This window comes from Vombatus ursinus, unplaced genomic scaffold, assembly GCF_900497805.2.
Source record: "Vombatus ursinus unplaced genomic scaffold, bare-nosed wombat genome assembly UNPS02014793.1, whole genome shotgun sequence".
NCBI lineage: Eukaryota > Metazoa > Chordata > Mammalia > Diprotodontia > Vombatidae > Vombatus > Vombatus ursinus.
Genome location: NW_020954571.1, coordinates 23819219 through 23847036, shown reverse-complemented (window position 1 = coordinate 23847036; position 27818 = coordinate 23819219). Strand labels below are relative to the sequence as shown.

The 27818-nt window shown below is 38.8% G+C and overlaps 2 protein-coding genes across 9 annotated transcripts in view; both read left to right on the top strand.

Annotated features, from left to right (window-relative positions):
• NOD2 (nucleotide binding oligomerization domain containing 2) overlaps positions 1-9882 on the top strand; it is a 41135-nt gene extending 31253 nt beyond the window's left edge. For all 4 annotated transcript variants that reach the window (XM_027869577.1, XM_027869575.1, XM_027869576.1 and 1 more), the window contains 3 exons: positions 2810-2893; positions 5841-5924; positions 7880-9882. In XM_027869577.1, the coding sequence (XP_027725378.1) occupies positions 2810-2893; positions 5841-5924; positions 7880-7952 (241 nt within the window). In that variant the 3' untranslated portion in view covers positions 7953-9882. The remainder of the gene's footprint in view (positions 1-2809; positions 2894-5840; positions 5925-7879) is intronic.
• A 5001-nt stretch (positions 9883-14883) lies between these two features.
• CYLD (CYLD lysine 63 deubiquitinase) overlaps positions 14884-27818 on the top strand; it is a 65757-nt gene continuing 52822 nt past the window's right edge. For 2 of the 5 annotated variants that reach the window (XM_027869418.1, XM_027869414.1), the window contains exons 1-2: positions 14884-15000; positions 15916-15994. The gene's annotated coding sequence lies outside the window, so the exon portion shown is untranslated. Of the gene's footprint in view, positions 15001-15915; positions 15995-20641; positions 20736-27818 lie in introns of all 5 variants that reach the window. The other 3 variants (XM_027869415.1, XM_027869416.1, XM_027869417.1) reach the window with 3 other exon arrangements.

Here is a 27818-nt window from a genome sequence, read left to right as displayed (position 1 = left end):
GATAGATGACTTAATTTCTCTGAATCTGTTTTCCTCCCTGTAAAATGGAAATAATTATAGTACCTACTTTATAGAGTTGTTATGATCAAATGAAATAAAGTATTTCGCAAACTTTAAAGCACCAATTAATGTGCTAGCTATTCTCCTACTCTCCATCATCATCATCATCATCATCATCATTCTATAATGCTATTTGTTCTCCCTCCCCTACTTATTTTGCTTATTTTTTTTCTTATTTTTATTGATGTCTTTTTTTTTAACATCACCTTCATTTCCAAATATTTCTCCCCTCTTCCACACCCAACAAACTATCCTTTGCAAGGGAGAGAGTGAGGAGCATCCCAGTAAAACCAGCAAACACATCAACCTATTTGACAATATATGCAATATTTCATGTAACCATCCTACCTCTCCCCTCCCCACTCCACCAGCTAAGAAGGGAGGGAGCTATATCTTCTTATCCCAAAGATCAAACTTAGTTACTGTAGTCACACATTGTTCAGCTTGGCTTTTGTTTGTCCTTTCTGTTATTGTACTTATTAAACGTATTGTTTTCTTGATGCTGCATACTTACCTAGGCATCTGTATGGCTTCCTGTTCTTCTCAAAATTCATTATATTTGTCATTTTTGGACCTCAGTAATACTCTATTGCTGTACCACAATTTGTTTAGCCATTCCCCAGTTGGTGGGTATCTACATTGTTTTCTAGTGCTTTGCACAGTACAAAAAATGCCACTGTGAATATTTTGCTATATGTAGGATTTTTCTGTCCTTGACCTCCTTGTGCTTATCTTGTTAATTCTGAATAAGGTATGCCTTTAAAGAGCCATTTTCTAGTCATGGATTCTGTCCCACCACATGCTAATGATAATTTGTGGTGAAATTGGCATCTCCTGTTCACCTAACATTTAACTATATGTTATACATTATGGACAGACATCTGAGGTCATGAATTTTACTGCTGGTTCCTTCCTTCGATTTTGCCTACTGTGCATTTCTGGGCATTTACTATTTTTGTTTCATCTGCTTTGTGGTATTCTCAATGATACCTTACTTTCTGATGCTTTTTTTTTCTCTTCTTCATTTTCAGTCCTTGAAATTAGACTTTGAATACTCCAGGCAGATACATTCCTTACCTTTATTATGTACACTCCATCCTGGACCTAGAACCCATAATTCCCTATATTTTAAACCCTAGTCTAGAATGCAAATCTTGTTCTTGGACATGATCTTATCCACCTATTTTTTTCTCAAATAGGCTTTTTTTCTTCTAAAGCCCTTACCTTTGTGTCACTAAGGTGATGAAAATATGACCCATACTCAAATGATTTATTTTAATTTCTTGTCCAAAACTTCATAATTCTTAGGAATACATTCTAGTTTTTTTCTAATAGACAATTAACAAGCATTATTAAGCACTTACTTTGGGCCACAAACTGTACTAAGCTCTAGCAATAGATAGATATGGCAATATCATTTGTACCTGAATGTATCGCTAGAAATGGGTGGTAGTCATCAGGTCTGACAAAACTTCAGAGCTTCCTTGCCACATTGCCTGAAAAGTCATGCGACCTCTTTATTGTTATTATCAGGTTGAAAAATAGCTGCCTTCAAGAGGATGTCACCAGTCACCACTCCCTACTCTCTTCTTTCTCTGACTTTTGCTGGATGATCTTTCGCCTGATCATAGCTATGGATCTTAAGGAGCTGCTTCCTCGGAGCCCTGCTGCAACTCTGCCTCTCTGATTCTTTGATCCTCAGAAGAGTCTACTTCTTTCCTCTTTGAGAAGAATCTCAAATAATTAGCTCCAAATGTTCAGGGGGACTTCTTTTTCCATTTTTTCTTTAGGTCCCATTATTCTACTCTCTTTCCTCTTGCCATAATCTATTATCCCTTCTGGTTTTGTATTTCTTCTTTGTTTTACCTGAAGGCAGCTAGGTAATACAGTGGATAAACTTGGAGGCTGGACTTGGGGTTAGGAAGACCTGGGTTCAGATCCAGCCACAGGCACTTGCTAGCTGTGTCACTTGACTTGAGCTAGTCATTTGAACTATTGCCTCAGTTTCCTCATCTATAAAATAATGATAATAACAGCACCTACCTTCTGGGGTTGTTTTGAAGATAAAATGAGATAATATTTATAAAGTATTTTGCAAATCTTAAAGCACTATGTAAATGTTAGCTATCATTATTTTCTCATTGAAGCCCTTCTTCCTTTTTTTCTCTTTTTAAAAAAATTCTTCTATCCAGAATTGATTATTATTATCCCTGCTACTTAAATACACCTTCTTCTCTTGAAGAGGTCAGTAAATTATAGGACTAAAAAAAGATATAGTTGCAGACTTAATATTTAAATCAAAGATGAATTTCTAAGCTTCAGTTTTCAAGGGTGGAAGCAGCCACTGAGATCCTACTTGGGATCATCAAAGAAACCATATGACATGACTTCACTGGCAGAGCAAATAATTTCTGTCTGAGTTTTGTAGATTATAAATCATCTAGATTCTCTTACTTGAAAATACAACTGTAAGGGCACCTCACTCTAAGCAAGAGATTTAGTCCTAAAAAATATGCATGCAAATTAAATTCCATTTAAAGTGCATTAGGTGGGCTTGATACTTAGAGGAACCCCCAGCCCAATTCTTTGTGAGTACAAAGGAATTGTGTCAATATCATGTAATGAGAACAGCCACTCAGAGATTTACTTCTTTTGTAAGAATGGAAAATTAGATTTGGGTTTTTTCTTTAAAGCAGAGCCTACTTGTAGTAATGATGGCATAACCAGATATTATTTTTATTCTTGCTAGCCTTGAAGAGAACCATCTTCAAGATGAAGACATGTGTACCCTGGTGCATGGACTTAAGAAAAATTCAAGTTTGAAAGTTCTTAAGTAAGGAACCTGTTGACTGTTGTGAAAACAATATTATAATGTCTCTGGGAACTAACTGCCTATAAAAGGGGCAAGGGACCATTGTCCTAAATCATAATGTCACATGTGCTGTATCATCACAAGGCTAATCAAAGTCCCAATGCAATCTAGGGGAAGAACGTATTCTGATGCAGTACAAATCATTCTGTCTCAGAGGGGAAGCAGCATGGGATATAATAATGCAAGACTGGGCTTTTTGTCTGGCTCTGTCACTGACTAGTTGTGGGTCCCTGGGCAAACTTCTGTTCTCTGGAGCTGATATCCCTAATCTGTAAAATGGGAGTGGGATTAGGCTAAATGATCTCTAAGGCTTAATATTTAATGGTTCTGTGACTCAGGGTCACGTTTGGCTTAGCAGGGTACTTTGCTCTGTGGGCTTCATGCTGTCCATTTTGTCCATATGGAATAGTGAATAGGTGCTGAATTTGAAGTTAGGAAGACCTGAGTTTGAATCTTCGTTTGGATAGATACTAGCTGTGTGACCCTAGGCAAATTGTTTAGTCTCTTCCCGTTTCAGTTTCTTCAACTATAAAATGGATATAGTAATAGCACCTGCTTCATAGGGTTGTTGTGAGGATCAAATGAGGTAATATATTGGTAAATTGCTTTGAGCCTTTAAAGTGCTACTTAAATATTAGCTGTTATTATCATTATCATTATTAAAAAGTAAAACCTCATGAGCAAAGAATAGGAATTTGATCAATAGGAACTTTTGTGATAAAAACAACAGTTTCACAGGGAGAATGTTTGGGATCTAAAGTTATCTTGCTCTAGAGCTGTTTTTAGTGTGAGGGTGGATGCAGGGTAGGGGAATGATTTCTTCTACCCCAATAATTGTTAATACTAGCTAATATCTATATATTTTTTTAAGGTTTGCAAGGCATATTATTTCATTTGATCTTCACAACAACACTGTGAAGCAGGCACTATTATTATCTTCATTTTACAGAGGAGGAAACAGACACTGAGAGAGGTTAAGTGACTTCCCCAGTATTACATAACTGGTAAGTATGTGAGGCGTAATTTGAACTCAGGTCTTCTTGCCTCCAAGTCCAGAGGGGAAAGGGAAAGGGAAGGGGAAGGGGAAGGAAACAAGCATTTATTAAGTATCTACTATGTGCCAGGCAGTATACTAAGGGCCTTTACAAATATGGTCTCATTTGATCCTCACAACAACCCTATGAAGTAGGTGCTATTATGATTTCCATTTTACAGTTGAAGAAACTGAACAGAGTTTAAGTGACTGACCCAGTGTCACCCAGTTAAGAAGTATCTGAGGCCGGATTTGTACTCTGGTCTTCCTGACTCCAGGCCTACCCCACTAGCCCTCTATCCACTGCACCACCTAGCTATCACTAGATCTACAGGAAGAGCAAATGGGGCTAAAATGCAAAATAAACCATCCAGCAGGTGGCAATTAAGGGATTGAGCTGTGTTTGCATTTGGCAATAGTAGGGATATAGTGTTCCAAACCATGTCCTGAGCCAAAAGGCCTCTTTGAAATAGCTTAAGAGATGCATCACATGCTGCCTGGTGCTGGAGCAAAGTTGCATCTGCCCTGGCAAATATGTGCCTAGGAAAATGCTTGTCTTTAGTGACAAGTAGACAGCTGCCTCTGTTGAAAACCGTCTGCTTCCTGACAGACAAGCATCCACTTTAGCTCTGTTTGTTTGTGTTGCCTTTGGGGGGGCTATGAAGATGCCAATTGTTTGAGGGAAACATTTCCACTTGTTACTCCAGTGGGAGACATTGGCAAAACTCAGACTTTGGCAAAAGTGCCAGTGAAGTTAAGACTCAATGCTGATTTTACAAATTTGAGCTGAGGGGAAGTGGGGTTAATAGTGTGGCCCATTATTGCACAAATTTAGATACACCATAGCTCAAATCTTGCTCTTCCAAACATAACAACTCTATTTCATAGAAACTTAGATATAATGTAAGCCCAATATTATTTGGCCTATACCTAGATGCTAGCTAGCCTTGTGCTGGCATGTCACTGTAGTTGGGCTTTTACCCTACAAATGTTTGCCAAGAAGATAGAAGTAGTCATCTGTCTTAATTGAAAGACTAGTTGTCTTTATCTAGGCCTAGCTGTCATCAGCGTATTATACTTTGGACTTCATGTGCTACTAAAGATCGAGTAGAGATAGCATCCAATTAACTTGTTTTTGTATCTCCAGCATTTAGCACAGCATCCGTAAGACTTAATAAATGCTTGTTGATTGAATGATTCTTAAAGGGTAAGGAGAGAGAGGGTAGGATCACTTCAGGAAAACAAGTCTTTGAGACATTCCAGAAAACCATCCAGCCTCAGTCACTTAATCTACAAGTCAGTCCACAACATGCATTTGAGCACTTATCATGTGCCAGACTATTTGATCTCTGAGAGTTGCAGTTTCCTCATCTATGAAATGAAAATAATTCTTGTGCTACCTGTCCCATTGGGTTGTTGTAAGGAAAGCAAAGTACTGTCTATATAAAGTGGAGTTGTTAGCACAATTAGAACTCATTCCTTAACCTCCTTAGTGACTAAAAGCTGGGACATTCAGGCTGGTGGGGGTGATGATTTGGAGTGGGCAGGCTCTGGGATACCCCATGCAAAGTTATTCTCTATTTTTCCCATTCATATAGCTAGTCCCTATCACCAACCCTCCCTATAATAGAAATGATTAAAAGGAAGGTCTTTTCCCAGAACTTCAGATTTGTAGTTCAGTGGCAAGAGCAGCAGACTTAGAGTCAGGAGACCTGGGTTTGTACCGTGGCTCCCCTGAAACTAACTAGATGTATAGCTATGGACAAGTCACATAACTTTCTGGGTATCAACTTTCTTTTTTGTAAAATGGGGAAATAATAATATTTGTAGCACTATCTCACAAGTTATTAGTATCATTTCCATCTTTGTTCCCAGGCTTTCCAACAACAGCATTTCCCAACAAGGTGTTTCTGCCCTCCTTCAGGTTCTGCAAAGTAATACTTCTATCAAATCAGTCTGGTAAGTTGTCCCTCTTCTGGGAAGTCTTTCTCTGTTTTGAGCAGCCCTGATTCCTCAATTTTTCAATCAGCACTACCAACCAGTATTTGAAAGGGTTTTCTACTAGTCTAGCTCTACGCTAGGGACTTGGGGTATATCAGACAGGTCTATATAAAAGAAAGGAGAAATCACAGCTTCTGCCCTCAGGGAGACAATCTAGATTTAATTTTTTTAATGGCCAAAGTATGTCACCATATGCAGCTATATTTCAAAGGATATGATTTAGCCTGTGACATATAACAAATCTGACCATATTTTCAAAACAAAAAAATCATGATGCATGGTCTAAAGAAGGATATGCCTTTTGTAAAGCTTTGTTAAAAGTATTTCTACTTTTTTTGTCTGACACAATTGTCACAATTTTAGGGATATACAGATGTCAGAGAGAGGTGCCACATTTATATACTAGATCAGATTTGGGATAGATGACCTCTGAAGTTCCTTCCAGCTATATGATTCCATGACTCTGTAGTATTGAAGTTTTGTCAAGTCATATTATAATGTTTTACCATTGTAAAACCAGCACTGAGTCTTAATATCAGAGGCATATTTGTTAAAACTGTGTTCTTACTAGTATTTTCAGTAGGTTTTTGTTCAGTTGTTTTTTCAGATATGTCCAGCTCTTCGTGACCTCATTTGGGATTTTCTTGGCAAATATACTAAAGTGTTTTGCCATTTCCTTCTCCAGCTCATTTTATAGATGAGGAACTGAGGCAAACAAGGTTAAGTGATTTACCCAGGGTCACATAGCTAGTAAGTGTCTGAGGCCAGATTGGAACTCAGGAATATGAGTCTTCCTGACTCCAGGCCCAGTGCTCTATCCATTATACTATCTAGCTCCATTCCAGTAGGTGACTCTTTCATATAACAAGTGAAATGTTTCCTTCAATCCAATTACAAGCTCTTAGTTACAGTATTTCTTTTGGGTTCTATTTTTCATGCCTTTAATTATTTTTAATATTATTCTCTGGACTCTCTCTTTCTCTCTCTCTCTCTTTCTTTCTCTTTCTCTCTCCCTCTCCTGTATCTCACTTAGAAAGACTAGAGCTGGTCACAGTACTTCACTTTAAAAAAAAAAAAGACTTACTCAGTGCTGAATAAATCAGGTGAATTATTACCCAGGGTATATCAACAAAGATCAAGCAGCTCTATTCCCAGATGGTCATCAAGTCAGAATGGGGTGGTTTTAATTTCTTGATTTATCTCCTGTCAGTTCCTTGGCTTATACTCACTTGGCCTTATACTCACTGCCTTTTCCACAGATCTCCTATGTCTGATTAAGTTCCACAGAGAAGCAAAGTGGGTGTGAGTTAGGAGAAAAGGAGTAGTGAGGGATCACAGGAATTTTTTCAGGACCATGGTTCCATGGAAGATGCTACAGATTCTGTTTCTGCTCTCATACTGGAAATAAGAGAATTGAAACCAGTCTAGTGGAAAGAGCTCTGTATTTGGTGTCAGAAGACCTGGATTACTCTTTGCTTTATTATCTGGGTGACCTTGATTAAGCCACATCTTTGTGGGCCTTATTTTACTCATCTCTAAAAACTAAGAGAGTTGGATTAGATGATCTCAAAGGGCCCTTCCAGCTCTAGTTTCTATAATTTTGCATGACTTGATTATTTCTAATGCCCTTTACTAATAAATAACTCAATTTAGTGCTTTTAGATTTTTAAAAGTACATTACAGGAAGTTCATTTGATCCTCATAACAACTTTGAAATAGGTGATATTATTATCCCCATTTCACAGAGAAAGAAATTAAGGCTTAGAGAAGTTAAGTCATTTTCCCAGGATCACACAAGGTATCTGAGGATGTAATTGAACTGCAGTTTTCTGAAAGTAATAATGTGAATTATAAACTATTGCAGTAGTTTTTTTCTTTTAAGTGAAACTTCCTTTATCCTTTCATGGTTTTAGGCTCAGAGGGAACACTTTCACTCCAGAGGAAATCAAGCAGCTCAGCCTCATGGATACCAGACTTTTGCTCTGATCACCAAGAGCCAATTTGTTTGGGGAGTTTTGAGTTTCGACCTTGTATACTAGAAAATTTGGTTTGATGTAGAATTCTCACATTCAGATTGAACTTTGTTCTTCCCTGTTCCTGTTAGACCCTGGATGTTGAGTTAGACACTAACACTTTCAGACTGGAGCAGTATTTGATACTTGAGGATCTCTCTCTAAAGTTTATTTCCATCAAACCATCCCCAGATTCCATCCCTGGAACACAGAGACTGTAAACTGAAATCTGAATAACATAATGTAGTGAATCCCTCTGGAGGTTGGTCAGCATCTCTTGGGTGGGTAAAATAATAGTCTTACGCTTCACCCATCTGAGGCAGAGAGAACTAAGTTCTGTTAGCTTTGAGTGTCAGCTACTATACAGAATACTGCCTATTTATGGTTAAAGGGGAGGATTGGGGGATAGTGATGAACATTAAGGACGGAAAAGTTCAGGAAGAATGAATGTCTCCTTTACCCTTGGTAGCTTTTTCTCCTGGGCCTCAGGTGCCATCCTAGATCACTGCCCTGAATCCATACTTCTGTCATGAATCCTGGGCCCTGATACTGCATCTGTTTGCCCTTCCAGTCAATCAATCAACCCATTAACCAACAAGTATATGTTAAATGTACACTGTGTACCAAGTACTGGCCTAGGTCAATCACAAAGAAACATAGAAATAAAAACATGAGTTAGGCCTTGCACTCAAGGAGCTTACATTCTACATACACAACGCATACTACCCTGTTTTGGTGCTTCTTAATGTGTTGAATGGGTCAGGATATTTCTTCTCTCAGTTCCTTAATTTTATATATATATATGTATATACATATACATATATGTATATATATCTCCACTAGGTCAGGGCTAAGATCTTCTTCTTCTTTTGGTATTTACAATACTATTGTGAAAGGCAGCTTGATAGTGAATGCTTATTCCCCTATTCGGTTCTAAAACTGCAAGAAAACTAGGAATTTGGGGGTCATCCTGTAATAAGTTGGCTACAAGTTCAGATATGAGGGACAAAACTATGTGAACCGAACTACATGTCAAAATTTCTTTTAAATCATATAAAATGTCCATAAATAGATGGAGTCTTTGGAAACCAAGACTCATTACATTGCAGCATTTTAAAGTCACTTAAGGACTGAATTTTGAGAGGTGTCAGATGGTTTTCTAATTTGATGCCTTTGGATTTTTGTATGTGAAATGAACTCTGTTGAGATATTTTTTGGATATAAATTCTGAAGCAGACCTCTGACAGTTGTTTCTCTGATCTGGGCTTGCTAGTATTGGAATATTTATGTTTATTAAGTTGCATATGAAAAACTTCCTGGAAGGATCTCTGATTTCTTTCAGCATGGGGAGTTACTGGTGTGAGAAATCTATCCATCAACACAGTCTGTGCTTTAGTCCTGGGAAACTCCCTAAGACACAGAGTGGTAAAATGACTTGTGTTGATTCACAGAGCTAGGAAATGTCAGGGGTGGGATCTGAACCTAGGACTTCCTGACTTTAAACCCAGTACTCTATTCACTATGCCAGGCTGACTGTATGGAGGCTTGACAGATCAACCAACAAACAAATTATTGATCGTCTGCTGTGTTGCAGGCACTACTCTAGGCACTGGGGATTGATTTAAATACAAAAATGAATCAGCCCTCCTCAAGGAGCTTGTGATCTATCAGGTGCAAAGTAAAGCCCTGACCATTAAAAAAAAAAAATACTGCCATAACTCTTTGTCTTTCTGGAAATACAAAGCCCAGAGAGAGCAGTGATTGTGGGGGAGGATAGGTTGTTAATATTTATAAAGCACTTTGTATTTCTTAAAGTTTGTATTTTTATAGAAAATGTGACTGTGTACTTTTATGTAAAAATTAAGCTCTAAGTATACATAATATTAAAGTATTTTGTCACTAAAGCGTCCTTTGTCATAAGACTTTCTGAATACATGTGAAACTTGTTTCATATTGAAGAATAAATATTCCTCATTGTAAAAATAGGTTTTAAGAAAACAGACAATTTTTACTTAAGAAAGAATGCTTAGAAATAGCCCTGGCAAGCAAAACACACTTATCTTTCAGCTAAGAAAAATCAAATGCAGCACAAATTCCCAATGAGCCATGTGAGGAGAACTTCGCTGAACACAGGCTGAAAGTAAAATTGCAGGCAAATTAAAGCCTCTGCAGCTCACTGAATTGAAGAGAAGTGGCTGAAGACACTTTTGACAGAAACAAAATGTGGAAGGTTTTAGTCTATTTCTTTTCTGTAGGCACTTAGTTGAAGTAACCTCTTGTTGCTGTCCCCACAGAAACAATTACTTTCAGCATTGAGTGAGCTAAGGCTCCTTTGTCACTACCTATAATGAAATACTTTGGACTTTGTTGCCTTTGCCTAAGGAAGGTGTCTCAAGGACTAGAAAGCTTCCATAGGGACTGAAGATACCTGTTTCTCCTGGATTCTGAGAGAGGTGTTTATTTTGGAGAATGGCAAGGAGGAGCAAGAGAGATGTTTTGTAATCTTTTTTTTTTTTTAATTCAATTTTCAGTTCTGAATTTTTTCCCTCCCCTTTCCCATCCCTACCTAATGAGAAGGCAAGAAAAACAAAACCCATTATAAATACGTATTATCATGCAAAGTAAATTTCCTTGTTAGCTATGTCCAAAAAAAGAAAAAAGAAAAAGAGAAGAAAATTCACTTCAATCTACACTCTGAGTTCATCAGCTCTATCTGGAGATGGGTAGCATGTTTTATCATGAACCCTTTGGAATGGTGGATCATTGTGCTGGGCAGTTACTATGTCTTTCACAATTGATTGCCTTTACAATATTGCTATTACTGTATAAATTATTCTCCTGGTTCTGCTTACTTCACTTTGCATCAGTTCCTAGAAGTCTTCCCAGTTTTTTAAAACCATCTCCTACAACCCCCGCCTCTTTTTTACACACAAATAATATTCCATTGCATTCATATACCATAACTTGTTTAGGCATTCCTCAACTGATGGTGATTCCCTCAGTTTCCAATTGTTTGCCACCACAAAAAGAGCTGCTATAAATATTTTTGTACACATGGGTCTTTTTCTTATTTCTTTGATCTCTTTGGGGTAAAGACCTAGTGGTGGTATTGTAGGGTCAAAGGGCACCCACAGTTTAATAGCTTTTTGGACATAATCTCAAATTGCTTTCCACAATTGTTGGACTAGTTTCCAGTTCTTCCAACAGTGCATTTATGTACCTGTTTTCCCATATTCCCTCAAGCATGTCATTTTCTCTTTTTGTTATGTTAGCTGATCTGATGGGCATGAGGAGGTACCTCTAAGTTTAAATTTGCATTTCTGTATTAGTGATTTAGATCATTTTTTTCATATGGCTATTGATAGCTTGGATTTCTTCCTCTGAAAACTATTCATATCATATCCTTTGACTGCTTATGGGAATGGCTATCATCTTGTTAATTTGACTCTCTGTATCTTAGAAATAAAACCTTCATCAGAGAAATTTGCTGCAAAGATTCCACTCCTTCTCCCCTAGTTTCTTCTAATTTTAGTTGGATTGGGTTTATGGAAAAAAATATTAAATTTTGTGTAATCAAAGTAATCTATTTTGCCACTTCTTTCTCTTGTTTGGTCATTAACATGACCAAAGCTTCACCCTGTCCATGATTTGACAGTAATTTCTTCCATGACCCACTAATTTGCCTATCATGACACCCTTTAGGCCTAAATTATGTTCCCATTTTCAGTTTATCTTGCTATGATATGACAGATTGGTCTATGCCTAGTTTTTGCCAGATTACTTTCCAGTTTTTCTAATAGTTTTTGTTGAATAATGAGTTCTTGCCACAATTTCTGGGCAATTGGGTTTGTCAAACACTAGATTACTGTGCTCATTTGCTTTTGTATATTGTATCCCTACTCTGTTTCACTGATCAACTTCTCCAGGCCAGTACACACTCATGGCCAGCTCTGGCCTCAGTGTCTGCACACCTCTCTGTCTCCCTAAGCAGCCCTGGGCTGGGAAAATGACTCACTGGGACTTTTTTAAATGGCCTTCTGGATTGGAATTCAGTTTAGTCCTCTAGATTGTTGTGGAGGAGGTGTGCTGGGTGAACTAGCAAAAATACTTCCTTTTACTCTGCCATCTTGACTCCACCCTGTTTTGTAATCTTTTAATGACAAAGCTTTTGTTTCTGTTCTGTGGCCTTGCTCTCTTTGGAGAAGAATCCACATTAGATTATAAAGTGATGTTAGCTGATTTGGGGGTGGGGAACTTTTCACAGCAATCATTAATTCCTCATAGATGAGAGTAATATTCCAAAGTAGCTTGATTTGAAATTATTCAGCACAGGGAGGTCATAGCTGAAAAACAAGTTTCAAAGCCCAATAGGGATTCCCAAAAACATCTTAAGGTCTATGTACAAGATTGGGCAGATTAGTCTCTCTGTAGTTACTGCTTGTCAAGTCCTCCAAAGAAAGGGCAGAGCGGAGAGGAGGGCTGAGTGGGCATTTGGACAGAATAGTCAATAAGTCAATAAGTATTAAGAACCTGTAATATGCTTGGCACTGTGCTAAAGTGCTGGGCATGCAAATAGGAAAAAGATAGTTCTTTCCTTCAAGGAGCTTACAATCTAATAGAGGATAATGCTGAATGTGGGTTAAGGTATCTTGCATGGGCATGGTGGAGAAGTCAAATCCAAAATGAGTGCAGTCAGAGAAGCCAAAGAAGTTCAACATGGATACAGATGGTTAGGAAATGAGATGTCAGGATATTTCTCTCCTGTCTCCCCTCCAACAGAGGGGCAGAGGGTAGTGATGAAGTATGGGTGCCAAGGCTGATTTGTATCTGGCAGGATGTTGAAATTTCCCAATGGTAGGAAAGTCAAAGAAATGCAAAATGAGTGCAGCCAGGTGGGAAGTGAGGAGAGGTTTACACAGTCCAGATAGGTTTCTAATAATACTTATGAAATTCTTATGGAAAAGGTATCAGGAAACAAGAGTTCACATGAGACCTTTTCTCATTCACATGAGACCTTTTCTCATTCACAAAACCCTGGCTGTCAAATGTTAAATGAAAATGACACGGATTCTCATTCTGGAAAAAAAAACCCTCTCTTGCCTTTTCTGAATGAAAATGAAGATTCTCAGTAGCTTTATCATAGGTATCAGTCTCCCAGATTCAACAGGAAAAAAAAAGCAGGAAAAAAACAAACAAACAGGGATTTTATAATCCTTTAGGGAGCTGAGAATAGGCAAGAACTTTGTAATCATACATTTGTAATCATACATTTAACAATTTCCTCTTAGACAATTGCCCACAGTTTTCTGTTATTCATTCTTTGCTCGGATCAAACAGAAAAGCTAAATATTCTCGAGCTTCCAGGTATAGCAATGGGAAGTTGAATAGTTATATCACTAAAATGAGTAGCTGCACATTTCATGAAAGACCATCTATCATATACCTAGACCTGTGCTAGGTATTGTGAAAAGAACAAATAAGCAGGAGATACAGCCTTCTGCTGTGGGAGGGGCTGATCTTGTTTGGGAAATGATATCAATGAAACAATTACAGAAGTATACCAGGGAGGGGAGAGCACTTTGGGAATTAGAATAATCAGGGAAGGCTGTTTGAAGATGGGTCTTGCATTGGTCCCTAAAGAATCCTGAAAGTCTGTGATACCAGGTTCTTAAAGTCTATGCCAAGGAGGCACAAGTGCCAGCAGGTAATATGAAATTAGAAAAGCTTCCAGCATGGTTCCCACAATGGCATCATTTCTGTACCCGGATGAGGTCTTGGGGAGATCTGTAGTAAATGATAGTCATTCTATAAGTAATTAGTTATTGGCACCTTGATACCCCTTTGTGCTGTTACCTCTTAGGATGAATCCCACAGACCCTTAGGAACAAGTCATTTTCCACAGGGAGAATTTATGGCATGATTAAGACCCTTCCCCTCCCACCTTCCTCTTTTGAGTATTATTCATCCTCTTTCATAATTGGTGCTTAATTTGTCAGAGAAAGAATTAATTAACAAGAATCTAGTGTACTGAGAGCCTTCACTACTAAGTTAAAAAATCACTTCCTTAAATATTTTTGAGCTCACTTGGGAATCAAAAAACTCTCTTCTAATTGAAAGATCCTTAACTAAACCATAAGCCCTGGCTGTTGGCCAGGAAGGATGAATTAAATGTGTGGCAATACCTTCTCCTCCTCTGTAACCTAAATTTGACACCCCCCCCCCCCCAATGACTAGTGGGTGGCTTCTAGGATAGGAGCCAAACTACCCTTCAGTCCCATTCAGAAAGGGAAACTGAGGCACAGTGCTGAGAGGGACTGGGAAACTCGATGGTCCAGGGCTAAGGGCAGAGTGTTATTTCGGGACTCCGGGCTAAAGGTGCATCTCAGGGGTCCTGACTCCCAGCTCAAGCCCGGGCGTGAGCTCTGGCCTCTCTCCCAAATCTTACCACGCAGGTACCATGGACCCTGCCCTACCCAGTTCAGTAAGGCGTTTTGACAGCTGAGGCCCAGAGGGACGGGAACCGGTAGTGCTCCACCTCCTCCCATCTCATAGCCAATGATGGCTCGAGGCCTGCTGCCAGACAGCCAACCAGAGAGCGCTACGCCACTCTGCCCGTCCCCGCCCCCTCTTGCCTCTTCCTCTCTTAGCCCTCCTCCACCCCCACTTTGGCTCGACCGAGCTTGGTGGAGCGGAAAGTCCCTGAGTACCGAGCTGGACCGGCAGCCATTGGCGGAGAGGCTGCCACGAGGAGGACCAATCCTGGCGCGCGCTGGAACGTCGTTCGGGTCACGATTGGTTCTCCTGCCACTTCCCCCCACCCACTACCACTCCCTCCCTTCCTTCTCTCCGGCTTGGAGGCGGGGCAGGCGGGGGCGGGCCCAGGTATCAGGTTCGGTTGCGCGGGGTCGCGCGTCTCCCCGAGGTAAATAGTCGGTGGCGGCGGCGACGACTTTTGGCCTCAGGAGCCGGGGGCCGCAGGATTGGGAACCAGGCTCCTGCCTGGTCGGACCTGTTGCCTTCAGGTGAGCGAATGACGGGCGTCGCTAGCGCCTCTGGGCCGGGGTTTGGGCAGGCAAGACTCCTCGGGCGCCTTCCCCTCACTCCTCCGCCGCCCCCGACACCGCCGCCTGCCTCGGTGCTCCCCGTCCCGGCCCGTTATCTGGGCCTCGCCGGCCCCGCAGACGTCACTCGTCGGCCCTGCAGACTCACGTCGCCCCCAGCGAGGCCTGCCGGCCCCGACCTCCCCGGGGGAGGGATCCCAAACTTCGACTAACGGCCGCTGCTCGGCCGGTGCCCTGGGGCAACCCCTTCCACCAGGGGGCAGGGGCGGTGGGGGGGCCCCCGAGGAGGAATGTCATAAATCATAAACTCCTCCCTCTTAGGGGAAGGGGTGGTAAACTGAGGCACCGGGCTGGTTGGTAGTCTGCCAGGGAGCCAGAGTCCACCTTTGGGACCCAGAGACTTATAGATGGGCTCAAACTAATGCTTAACTCCCTCCGTCCTGTGAGATAATGGGCAAGAAGGGTGGTAGGAAGAGCGATGAGGATTAGAGGTTCATGGGATTTAGAGCTGGAAGAGACTTCAGGTGGTCTGACCAGGGATTCCAAAACTTGGGGTTCACGAACTGTCAAGAGATCCAGAAATAAATTTCAGGGTGTCCGTGAACTTGAATGGGGGAGAAATGACACACCTTTGGTTTCACTAACTTCTAACTGAAATGTAATATTTCCTTCAATTATGAAAGCAGACAATAAAGCCTTATTCTGATAAGGGGTCTGTAGGGTTCACTAGACTGCCAAAGGGAGTCTATGACAAAAAAGGTTAAGAACTCTCTTGGTCATGATCACTTTACAAATGAGGTAGCTAAGGCCCAGGGAAGTAAAGGATTACCCATCCTACTGCTGTCTCTTGCTCATTTATTCTCCTTTCTGTTTCAGTTTCCCCATCCTCAAGGTGAGGATGCTGTTACACAATCACTTGGAGTTCTTTAGTTGAAAAATTCTCTGTGGACAGAAGGTATCTCTCTTTTCCTTTAATAATAAATGGTCTGGTTAATAGACATGAATCCAAGTCAGTCAGTACAATTCATTATACACCTACTATATGTTCTAGGCACTGGGGATACAAACACTGTCTCAAAAAGTGAAACAGCCTCATCTCTAAGAAGGGCCTTCTACTAGGTATATTCAGTATATGTACAGAGAAGTAAATCTAGGATAAATGTAAAATGAGGGAGGAGGATAAGGGAAATGCTTCTTGAAGGAGGTGACACTGAAAGGAGTCAGTCAGTAATGTGTCAGGCAGTGTGCTAAGCACTGAGAATAGAGATACAAGCAAAAAGAAAGACAGCCCCTTCCCTCTAGGAATAGACTTAAAAAAAATAGGTAAAGACAATACACAAAAGGAAGCTGAGAAAGAGAGGGCGGTACAAAGGAAGGTACCTTGCTTGGAAGTGTGTTGGAGTCCAGATTACCACCTGGGGAGAAATGAACTAAAGGAGCTAGCAGGTTCTGAGAGGCAGAGGAGACAGAGTATTTCAGGTATGGGGGATAGCATGTATAAAAGGCACAGAGGCAGGAGATCGAGTCTAGGCCTGTTTTGCTAGAATGTAGAATGGATAAAAGGGAATGATGTTATTAGCTTGGAAAAATAGGCCAGAGCCAGATTGTAAATGTCTTTAAATGGCAAACAGAGGAGTTTGTATTTTATCCTAAAGGTACTGGGGAATCACTAAAGCTTCTTGATTAGAAGAGTGACATGGCCAGACCTGACCTTTAAGATAGTACTTTGGCAGTGATGTGGAGGATGGAAACAAGAATTGTAAATTTGCATTCCAGAGAATGCTGCTCATGAATGTTTGATATACAATGACATGTTCTTTGTACCTGTGTACAACTCTGTTGCTTTTGCATTTTTAAGACAATTGATTGTTCTTATCCTAGTTCCCTTTCCCCCAAGTTCAGCTAAAAATAACACATTGCCTTGCTTTTTTGACTGAAAAGTCTGTGTGTGTGACATAAGATTGTTAATTTTCTAGGATGTGGTTTCTAGGGAAAAAAATGAGATGTCCTTAATGTGTTTCAGGGGCTGAAAGAGGGAATTTGTTCAAGTGTTACTTTTTCTGCACCCCCTCACACCCTAGGTAGAAGTAATGGCTCTGAGGATTAGCCTGCTGTTTTTCAGTGTATAGTGGGTGGATTTGCACTAGTACATTATCAGGAGAAAATGGTCTTCGAGAACTTTTGAAATCCAAAACACTTATGTTCTGTTGCAAAATCCTGGAAAATTCCAGCAAATAACACATTCCTTTTGGTGTGGTTCTTATAAGATTTGACAAGGCCAAGGCTCATGCTTTCTTTCATCTTTTTTTAATGTAAGGTTTTATTGATATCTTCTGTTTCTTATGCCACTTCTCCTCCCAGAGGGCCATTTTATATAACAAATAGTATTTTTTTTAGAAAGGAAAAAAATCACTGTAATTGCTAAATACATTTTAAAAAGTTGGGTAACATGTGCATCATGTTTTCTTTTAAAAAATCATAATGATTTCAGTGATTTCGATGATTTTGTGTGTTAAGACTGCACTTATATTTGATGCAGAAAGATGAGAGTGAAAAAAGGAGAATAAAGTTATTATCCTATTCATCACTTGATTGATATTACTATTTTTTTCTGGTTTATACTGTATTCTGAGTTGTTTGAGTTTTTTGATATTGACACGCAATCTGTGCCATTTTAAAAGGATTAAATGAAATGATTCAGGAAAATCAGTTTAACATGGATGTCAAAATTATATTTTTTTCCTCTAATATATGACAAGTAAAGCAACATTGTTTTTTCCTTACACAGTAATAAAGCATTAGTAGAACAATAATTAGTGAATTTCTTTCTTCACATTTTTATTGCTATCAACTGTAACTGATTTTGATGTGCAAAATCACCGAAATCATTAGACGTTATAGTCAAATGAATCTGTAATATTGATTCAGAAGTTCCCTTTAATGAGGTAGCTCAAAATCAGTTCTGTGCCCATCCATCCTCTGTGACTCTCATCCATGTTCTCTTAAAAGTTCACTGCAGGGGGACAGTCAAACTTGCTATAGGCTTTTACCTGACATTATAAGAGTACTAGTGGATCATTTGTTCTTGAGACATGACCAGCCCATCTTCTCTTTATGTAATACAATTCATTGATGGTATCCTTTGCTCCTATTCTTCTTCAGAGTTCCTCCTTGGTTATATATTACAACCTGCTCTTTCATGCCTATCATAGGCTTTTTCATTGCTCTCTATGTAATGCTCATCTGTAGTTCTTGGGACGCAGTGGTATTCCAAGTTTGGAAGCACAATTAAATGCTTTTTAGGATTCTCTAGAAATATTGAGGAATAAAATTTCTCTAGTTTAAACCCTTTCCAAATTTCTCTGCTTTCTTGGTATGGTAGTCAAATGATTAAATACAGAATATCTCTTGTTAGATCATTGCCTTCCCACCCACCAGAAATGTTTGACCCATCTAAAGGCAGTATACTCTTTGTCCATCCAAGGACTGATGCTTTGACCCATGTTTCTCCTTTGAGAAAAGGTTAAGTCTAGTAAACAAGCAGTTAATAACCACCTATTATTTGCCAGGCACTGTGCTAAGCACTGGGGAAACAAAGAAAGGGAAAAATAGTTTCTGCTTTCAGGGAGCTCACAGTCTAATATGAAAACAGTTGTGTACAAATAAGTTATATTAAAGATAAATTGGAGATAATCAACAGAGGGTGAACACTAGTGTTCAGCAGGATTGAAAAAAGTTTCTTGTAGAAGGTGGGATTTTAGCTGAGACTGGAAGAAGCCAGGGAAGGTAGGAGGCAGAGAGGAGAAGGGAATGAGTTCCAGGCATGGGGGACAGTCATTGAAAATGCCCAGAGCTGGAGGGTTTAGTATGAGAAATAGTAAGGAGACTAGTGTCACTGAATCACAGTGTGTGTGTGTGTGTGTGTGTGTGTGTGTGTGTGTGTGGTGGGTGGTGGGGGTGGTGGAGAATAAAGTACAAGAAGACTGGAAAGGTAAGAGGGAGCCAAATTGTGAGGGCCTTTAAAAACCAAACAGAAAATTTTGTATTTGATACTTAACGTCATAAGGAACCACTAGAGTTTAGGAAGATCTCTTTGATAGCTGAATGGATGGAGAATGGACTGGAGTGGGGAGAGATTCGAGTCAGAGAGACTAATCAACAGACTGTTGAAAATAGGCTAGGCTTGAAGTGATAAAGGTTTGCTACCAGGATTGTGGTATTGTCAGAGGAGAGAATGGGGCAACACACAAGAGAGATGTTGCAAAGTTAGAATCAATAGTACTTGGCACCAGATTGGATATGGGAGGTGAAAGAGAGTGAGGAGTTGGGGAAGACACCTCAGTTGTGAATCTGGGTGACTGGGAGGATGGAGGTACCTTCAACAGTAATAGGGAAGTTAGGAAGAGGGGAGAATTTTAGGGGAAAGATTTGGACATGTAGAATATATCTATTCAATATTCCAGCAGATGGGAAGATAGAAGTCAAGAGAGAGGATAGGGATGAATAAATAGATCTAATAATCATATATGTGTGTGTGTGTATGTATAAAATATATATAGGTATATAAATGTGCATGTTTTTATGTGGAGAGAGAGAAAGAGAGAGACAAAGAGACAATATAATTGAATTCCTGGGAGCTGATGATCTCATCACCAAGCAATGAAGAGGGCCCAGAACCAGAGCCTTGGGGGACAACTACAGTTAGAGGCATGATCTGGATGAAGATACTGCAAAGGAGACTGAAGAATAGTCAGACAGGTAGAAGAAGAACCAGGAGAGAGCAGTGTCAGAAAAACCTGTAGGGAAGAGAGTGTCAAGAACAGGATGATGGAAAGTGTCAGAGGCTACAGAGAGGTCAAGAAGGATGAGAATTGAGAAAAGACCATGAGATTTGGCCATTAACTTGGTAACTCTGAAGAGAGCAGTTTCAATTGGATGATAAGGTTGGAAACTGGACTGCAGAAGTTAAAAAAGTGAGAAGAAAGGAAATGGAAGCACTGAAGGGAGGAAATCTATTTGTTTACTCTAGGAGTGATCAACTAAGGAACTGAATAGTAATTTTATTGTTCATCTGTTTTGGAATGCTCACACAAAACTATTTTTACATATGATCATTTTCCTGTTCAAGATTGCTATAAATGTTGCCTGAAGTCATCTTGGGTGAGAGTCCTGTCAGAAGGCAGTGGGGAACTAGGCCAGTGTGTCTCTCTCTCTGTCTCTCTCTCTCTCTGTTTCTCTGTCTTTCTGCCTTTCTGTGCCAGAAATGACTTGGATATTAGATTAATGTAAAATAAGGAAAAAATTATTTCTGGTAAATTTGTCTAAAACCCAGCATACAGTATTAATATTTTTTTTCTTCAACACAAATCTCATTACACTGGGCACAGCTCATTGGCCATCTGTACTTTCTTTCCTAATTGTATATACTATTGGACAAGCTTTATAGGGTGCCCATTTAGTAGATGCATGTTGAAGTCAAGGCAATGGGCAGTCTCTATCCATTTAGTCTTTTCTGTAGATGGTTAGGCCAAACTCTTTTGAGTAATTTCAGATTTCTTTTTGAAGACTTTCACTGTCTTGATACTTGATGTAATTAACACAGTGCCATCTTTATCTGAGGACCCCACCTTCCTCAGGGAAACTTTGATGTGGACTCTTACACTGGATCTCCTCCATCACAGTGATGAATACTTCTGGTGAGCATACATTTCCATATTTTATACCTCACCTGAAGTTTATTTTCAGAATGTCATTGAACTGGGTTATTTCTGTCATTTTCCAGAGAATCTATTACATTCCAAGGAATGATTTTTGCATAGAGATGGGAGGCACCTTTTAAAAGGTCCTGCAAGGTAGTATTTTGTTCTTCTGAATCAAATGTTTTTTTTTCAGTCAATAAATAAATAAATACAATGGAATCTTATATTCTCCTTATATTTCTGCGTTTTGTGAGATAGTAAAAGTGTGACATTATACTTGAAGTAAAAATTGGTTGTGAGTAACATTCCATGAATTTGGAAAAAAAACTAAGTCCCATTAACATGACCTATTTGGATACAAAGTATTTTGGAGAGGAACCAATATTTACTTTCAGTCATAGCATTGGAGATAAGGGAAGCCCTTTTAGTGGTAGTGTCTAGTACTTAACCTTTCTCTGTGGTCTAGAAGTATGTCTCATTTCTAATATTCTTTACATTTTTTGGAGGGAAGAGTATAGAGCTGGGAATAGAAAGGACTTGACTGGATATTTGTCTGTACGTTTACATGTAGAGTATAGATGGATCATGCAGGTCACATTGCTGTTCTTATCGAATCATGAGGTTGGCAACAATTTATGCCCTTCTTAGGAAGAGAAATGGAAGAGAAGTTTAAGGACATAGGGAACTGCTTAGGATATAGTAAAATAAAGATGATTTAAAGGATCATATTACAGGTACATTTTGCCTTTTGCTACCTAGACCTCCCTGTAAAGTTACATGTAAACCAAATTCCATTTTAATTGTGTTGGGAGTGCTTGCAATGTATAGAAAGCTCTTTTTTCTTTTATTTTGTAAAAAAAAAAAATCCCTAATAAAATTTTTTTTTTGTAACTATAGAGTTTCACATGTTAGGATTGCTTATAAAATTTCTGTTTTGATATTTTCACATGTGCTTGTGTCAGTATATAAGTTAGAGTGAGATTTTAAACAGCGTGAGGATTCCTCCCCAGTCATGAAATGTAAAAAAATTTTTCTTGGTGAGTCAAATTTTAGCTTGCTTAAGAATATGGAAGTTTCTCCTTGTAGAGAAAGAGATTCTTTCTTAAAGCGATGGTCATTTGTTTTGTATTATATAGAAGAGTTTGAAAGAGATCTCATTGACTTTCCTTTCTGTTTGGTAATTATAATCTGGAACAGTAATTTAGTATAGTATGTATTGATTCTGAAATCTGATAAAGAATGGATAGCCATCAGTGCTTTTAAGAACTGGTATACCTCAGGAGAAGGACAAAGTTCTTGAGTTTCAAAACTGGCTTTGTTTCTTCAATGAGATTCTTATGAACTGTATGTGCTAGTAACCTGAGAATCAAAATGACATTATATCTTCTAGATAAGGTAGATATTGACACTTTAATAACATGTACAAATAGTGATTCAGCTAATTGATGCTGTTAATTTTGCTCTCTGATATGGTTTAGAACTTGCTGAAGTTTTCATTGGTATTTAGTATATAAAATATTTTTTGGCTGTATTGTATTCTCCAGGTCATTAGGAGGTAAAGTAAATATTTGTGTCCTCTAAACTTACATTCCCACATATAGTAAATCCCTATTTAGTTAGAATCTACAAGCAAACTCAAATAACTAGTGTTTTTACAGGTCTTTCCCAATGATAATTGAGGCTTCAGTTTAACTTGGCAAACATTTATTAAGATCCTTGCTGCTGGGAGTACAAAAGCAAAAATGTCTTGTCACAGGGAGCTTACATTCTTTTGGGATGAATATATCATGTTCACAGATGAATAAATATAAGGTAATTTGAGAAGCTAGGAAACACTTAACTGGGGTGATTTTTGGAAGGCTTTGTATAGAAGGTGGCACCTCAGTTGAGTTTTGAATGAAAGTAAAAATTCTGTTTTTGAAGCATTTGAGGCAGAGAGGGGTTGGGTAGGGATAACCCATATGAAGGTATGGAAGTTCAGGGAAGAACTAGTAGTCCAGTTTTCCTGGCACATTAAAATACATACAGGGGAGTAATAGCAAATGTTTGAAAAGATAGATTGGAACTAGGTTGTAGAGGGTGTCAGTTGCTAAGTGGACGAATTTTTTTTTTTATCTTAGAGGAAATAAGGAGCTACTGAAGATTTTTTAACAGAATAGTGACATAGTTAGACCTTGCCTTAGGAAGATTATTTTGGCTACTTTGTGAAGGCTTGATTAGAAAGGAAGACTCTAGAAGCATGGAGTATAAGAGACAAGAGGTGATGAGAACCTGAACTAGTATGAATGGAGAAGAGGGGACAGATGCAAGAGACAATGATATAACCTCTATAAAGCTTGTTAATTGATTGGATGCCATAGGAAGAGCAAAGAGTGACTTGGAGTTTGTAAATCAGGGTGACTAGAAGAATGATGATGCTCTCAGTGGAAATAATTTGGAAGGAGAAGAGGGTCTTTGGGGGCAGGGGGGAAAATAATTCCATTTTGGAGGTGTTGCACTTTAGATTCTGACAGGATATCTAGGTGGTTACTGTCAACTGCCAACTGTACATGTGGGTTTCTGGAATTTAGGAGATAGATTAGGGCTAGATATATAGATTTCTAAGTCATGTCCATATTGATGATCATTGAACCCATGAGGGGAAACCCACACTTGCCCCAGACAAGTAGTTGGAAAACCAAGAGAGAACAGTATCTTGGAAGCCAAGGAAGAAAGAGATATTTAGGAGGAAGGGAGTGGTTAACAGTATCAAAAGCTGTAGGTTGTGCTTTGCTAAGTAGCAGTGATTATTCAGTTGAGATCATGGATTTGGTGAGAGTGAAGCTAGTACTTGCTTGGCTTCCTCCTATTGATCTCATCATTGTTGGAGTAGGAGAGTAGAAGGCTGTGGGGGTAATCCACTTTTGAGAATTGGCAGCACCTGAATGGTCCTAGAAGGAGGGAGTGAGGAATTCAAGAGTAGAAGATAATTACTCTTATCAAGATAGTGAAAGGTGGAAAGTAAGAAATGAGCAGGGCTAATAGATTGGGAAAACAGGTAGAGGAGGTGGAGAGATTAGAGGTCATGATGAGGATAAACATATTTAGGAGGAACAAGGTAGAGGAAGAGCTAGAAGAACAAGAAGTTATGATCAGAGAGGGATATTTCAGAGTTCAGGATCATGAAGGGAGTATAGTTATGGGTAATAGATTATCCCTATGACTGGGCCTTAGGAAGCATTGTTAAGGCTAGTGGAGGTGATGGAATTCCAGCTGAGCTATTTAAAATTCTAAAAGATGATGCTGTTAAAGTGCTGCAGTCAATATGCTAGCAAATTTGGAAAACTCAGCAGTGGTCATTGGATTAGAAAAGATCAGTTTACATTCCAGTCCTAAAGAAGAGCAATACCAAAGAATGTTCAAATTACCAAATAGTTGCACTCATTTCACATACCAACAAGGTTATACCTAAGATTCTGCAAGGTAGGCTTCAGCAATATATGAATAAAGAATTATCAGAAGAGCAAGCTGGTTTTTGAAGAAGCAAAGGAACTAGAGACCAAATTGCCAACATTTGCTGTATTATGGAGAAAGCAAAGGAGATCCTAAAAAACATTTACTTCTGCTTCATTGACTACACTAAAAAGCCTTTGACTGTGTGCATCACAACAAAATGGGGCAAGTCTTCAAAGAGGTGGGAGTACTAGATCATCTTATTTGTCTTCTGAGGAATCTATATGTGGGCCAAGAAACAACAGTTAGAACCCAACATGGAACAACTGATGGGTTTAAGATTGAGAAAGTAGTACAACAAGGCTGTGTATTGTCACCTTATTTATTTAACTTATATGCAGAGTACATCATGTGAAATTCCAGGCTGGATGAAGCAAAAGCCAGAATTAAGGATACTGGGAGAAATACCAACAATCTCAGATATGCAGATGATGCCACTCTGATGGCAGAAAGTGAAGAAGAATTAAGAAGCCTCTTGATGAAGGTGAAAGAGGAGAGTGTAAAAGCCGGCTTAAAGTTTAATGTCAAAAAACCTAAGATCTTGGCAATTGGTCCCATCACTTCCTGGCAAATAGAGGGAGAATAAATGGAAGTAGTGTTAGATTTTATATTTCTGGGCTCAAAGAGTGCTGCAGGTGGCAACTGCAGCTATGAAGTTAAAAGATGTTTCCTCCTCAAAAGGAAAGCTAAGGCAAATCTGGACAGTATACTAAAAAGCAGAGACATTACCTTTCTGACAAAGGTCCATATAATTAAAGCTATGTTTTTCTAGTGGCAGTGTATGGCTGAAAGAGTTAGACCATAAAGAAAGCTAAGTGCCACAGAATCAACACTTTCAAATTGTAGTGCTGGAGAAAACTTTTGAGAGTCCCTTGGACAGCAAGGAAGTCAAATCAATCAATATTTAAAGAAATTAATTCAGGCTGTTTATTGGAAAGTCAAATACTGAAGCTGAAGCTTAAATACCTTGGCCACATAATGAGGCCAAACACAGGATTCATTGGAAAAGACGCTGGTATTGGGAAAGATTGAAAGCAAAAGGATGGCAGAGCATGAAATGGATACATGGTGTCATGGAAACAATAAACATGAACTTGGACAGACTTGAAAAGATAGTGGAGGACAGAAGGCCCAAGCATGCTATGGTCCATGGGATTATGAAGAATTGGACATGATTGAACAACAAGTGGCTGAGGTAGAAGGAAGATATGGTCATAAGAGTTAGCAAGGTGGTTGAATTAGAAAGTCAGGGTGCTGAGGAAACACCAACATGTAAATCAAAGTCACCACAAGTTTAAAGTTAGGAGTTGGGGTACTGAGGAAGAATGTGACCTGGTCAAGAAAGGAGTGAAAGGGACCTGTAGATCAGTAGAGGATAGCAACAAAGATCTGTACTTATTGACAGATAGCTGGATGGAGTGAGCCTTGGAGGGAGGGAAAGTTGAGAAGTAAATACGGCAGGAGAGCCTGAAAGAGGCAGTAAGGATAAAGGAATATGCTTTATCCAGAGGTATATTAAGAATTTTCAAAGATTAGTTCTTTTCAGTGTAGTTAATATTTTAAGTATTAACTCCTTAGAAACTGGTAATTTGAGTATGATTTTTGATAACTCTCAATCTGAGAGGCAGTTGTGATGTAGTGGGTAAGATAGCTGGCCAAGACCACCTGGGTTTGAGCTCCATCTCTGATAGATATATACACACTGGCTATGTGGCCCTGGAGAGGGACTTAATCTCTTATTGCTCCAGGAAACTTTTAAAACTATATATTACAGGGAAGGTGCAGATCTGCCTTGCTGATGGAATTTCCCCATTCTAGAGTTCCCTATACCAGTGAAGTCACAAGTTCAGTCTCTGTTCCTCATTCTCAGTATACATATTATAATACTCAATCAGAGCTTTCCAATTGCCAATGCTAGAAAAATAAGAATTTACTATATTTCAGTAATGAGATGGGTAGGCTATATTTACAAATTCAGATAAAATCAATCATGATTAGTTTTGGGATGTCTTAAGGAAAAAATCACCTATAATGGCCAGAGAAATCAGGTAAAAAAGTCCTTTGGGATTTGATTAGTTTACGATTTCATTGGTGAGGAAACTCCTACTGAAATAGATCTCCAGCTGATTTGAAACTTAGAAAAGGGCATATTATCATTATCAGTTGTCTTGGTATTAAATGTGGCTACATCTAGTTAACTTTAAACAAAGGCAATTGCTATATGCACATGACAACTTGGACTGTGTGTCTTCCACTGTGTTATGTACAATGCCAAGAATGTGGTAGACATTCAGTAAATAATTTTCTTTTCCATTTAAACCTAACTTTAATGCAGTTTTCATTAGCATTGCTTTGAATAATTCTGAAGTATTAGTGGAAACTATCACTTCAACTCCTGAAACTCTTTGTTTACAAAGCTCTCAGTGTTGCTTGGTATTCTGCTTGTTTCCATATTTCATGCAAGGAAGGCATGAAATTAATCATTATATTATTTGTGACATGTAATTAATATATTACTCTATCATATTATAGTTCCAAAGTTGTAAGTAGTGTTTTGCCAAAGTTACTGGATTTCTGAATTCTTGGAGCCATCATTTTCTCTCCATTTCATATGTTCAGCAAAGCGCAGGTCTTTCAAACCTAAATTTTACTTAAAAACGTTTAGAAGAGATGTTAGCCTTTCTTTATAATGCTTTATACATATATACATATACATATACATTTAGCAACATCTGCTCCAATATGAACTTATTCCCATTTATATTATCCTAAGTGGAAATAAAAAAGCAGTGTTTATCATTATCTCTGCAATATATTTTCTTAGTTACCTGCATCTTCAATCCCATTTTCTATAGATTGTAGATTTTTCAAATAGTTTTTTCTCCCTCAGCCTACTAAGACACAAATCTATGTGAGAAATTCCAAGCAAAGAATATAGTTATACAACTAATTTTTAATAGTTTCCTAATGACACAATGAGGCAGCTAGGTGGTTCAGTGGTTAGAACATTGGGCCTAGAGTCAGGAAGACCTGAGTTAAAATATGAGCTCAGACGCTTAATACCTGTGTGAGCTTGGGCAAATCATTTAACCTCTGTTTGCCTTAATCTACTGGAGCAGGAAATGGCAAACCACTCCTGTATCTTTGCCAGGAAAATCCCACAGACAGCATAGGCGTGCTATAGCCTTCAGTCATGAAGAGTCAGACATGACTGAATGACTGATCAGCAACAATGACAAAATAGTAAAATCAATAACTGAAGATTTTAATTTGGCTAAATGTCACTAATGTATTAGTTGCCACAAGCAGTTTCAAATTGTGACTTCAAATGTTTAAGATAAAGAACAGTGAATTATGAGAATTGTTTATATATAAATAGTTGCCAATGCTAAATAAAGTTCCTGGTATTTAAAAATAGTGAAAATAATGTTATGTTTTTTCACAATTAAGTTTGACTTTGATTTGCATGATTTCTTTTAAAAACATTACCAGAAATGCTACAGTAGCTGTATTTAAATCCATTTAATATGTGTATCTGTATACACACACACACACACACACACACACACACACACACACACACACACA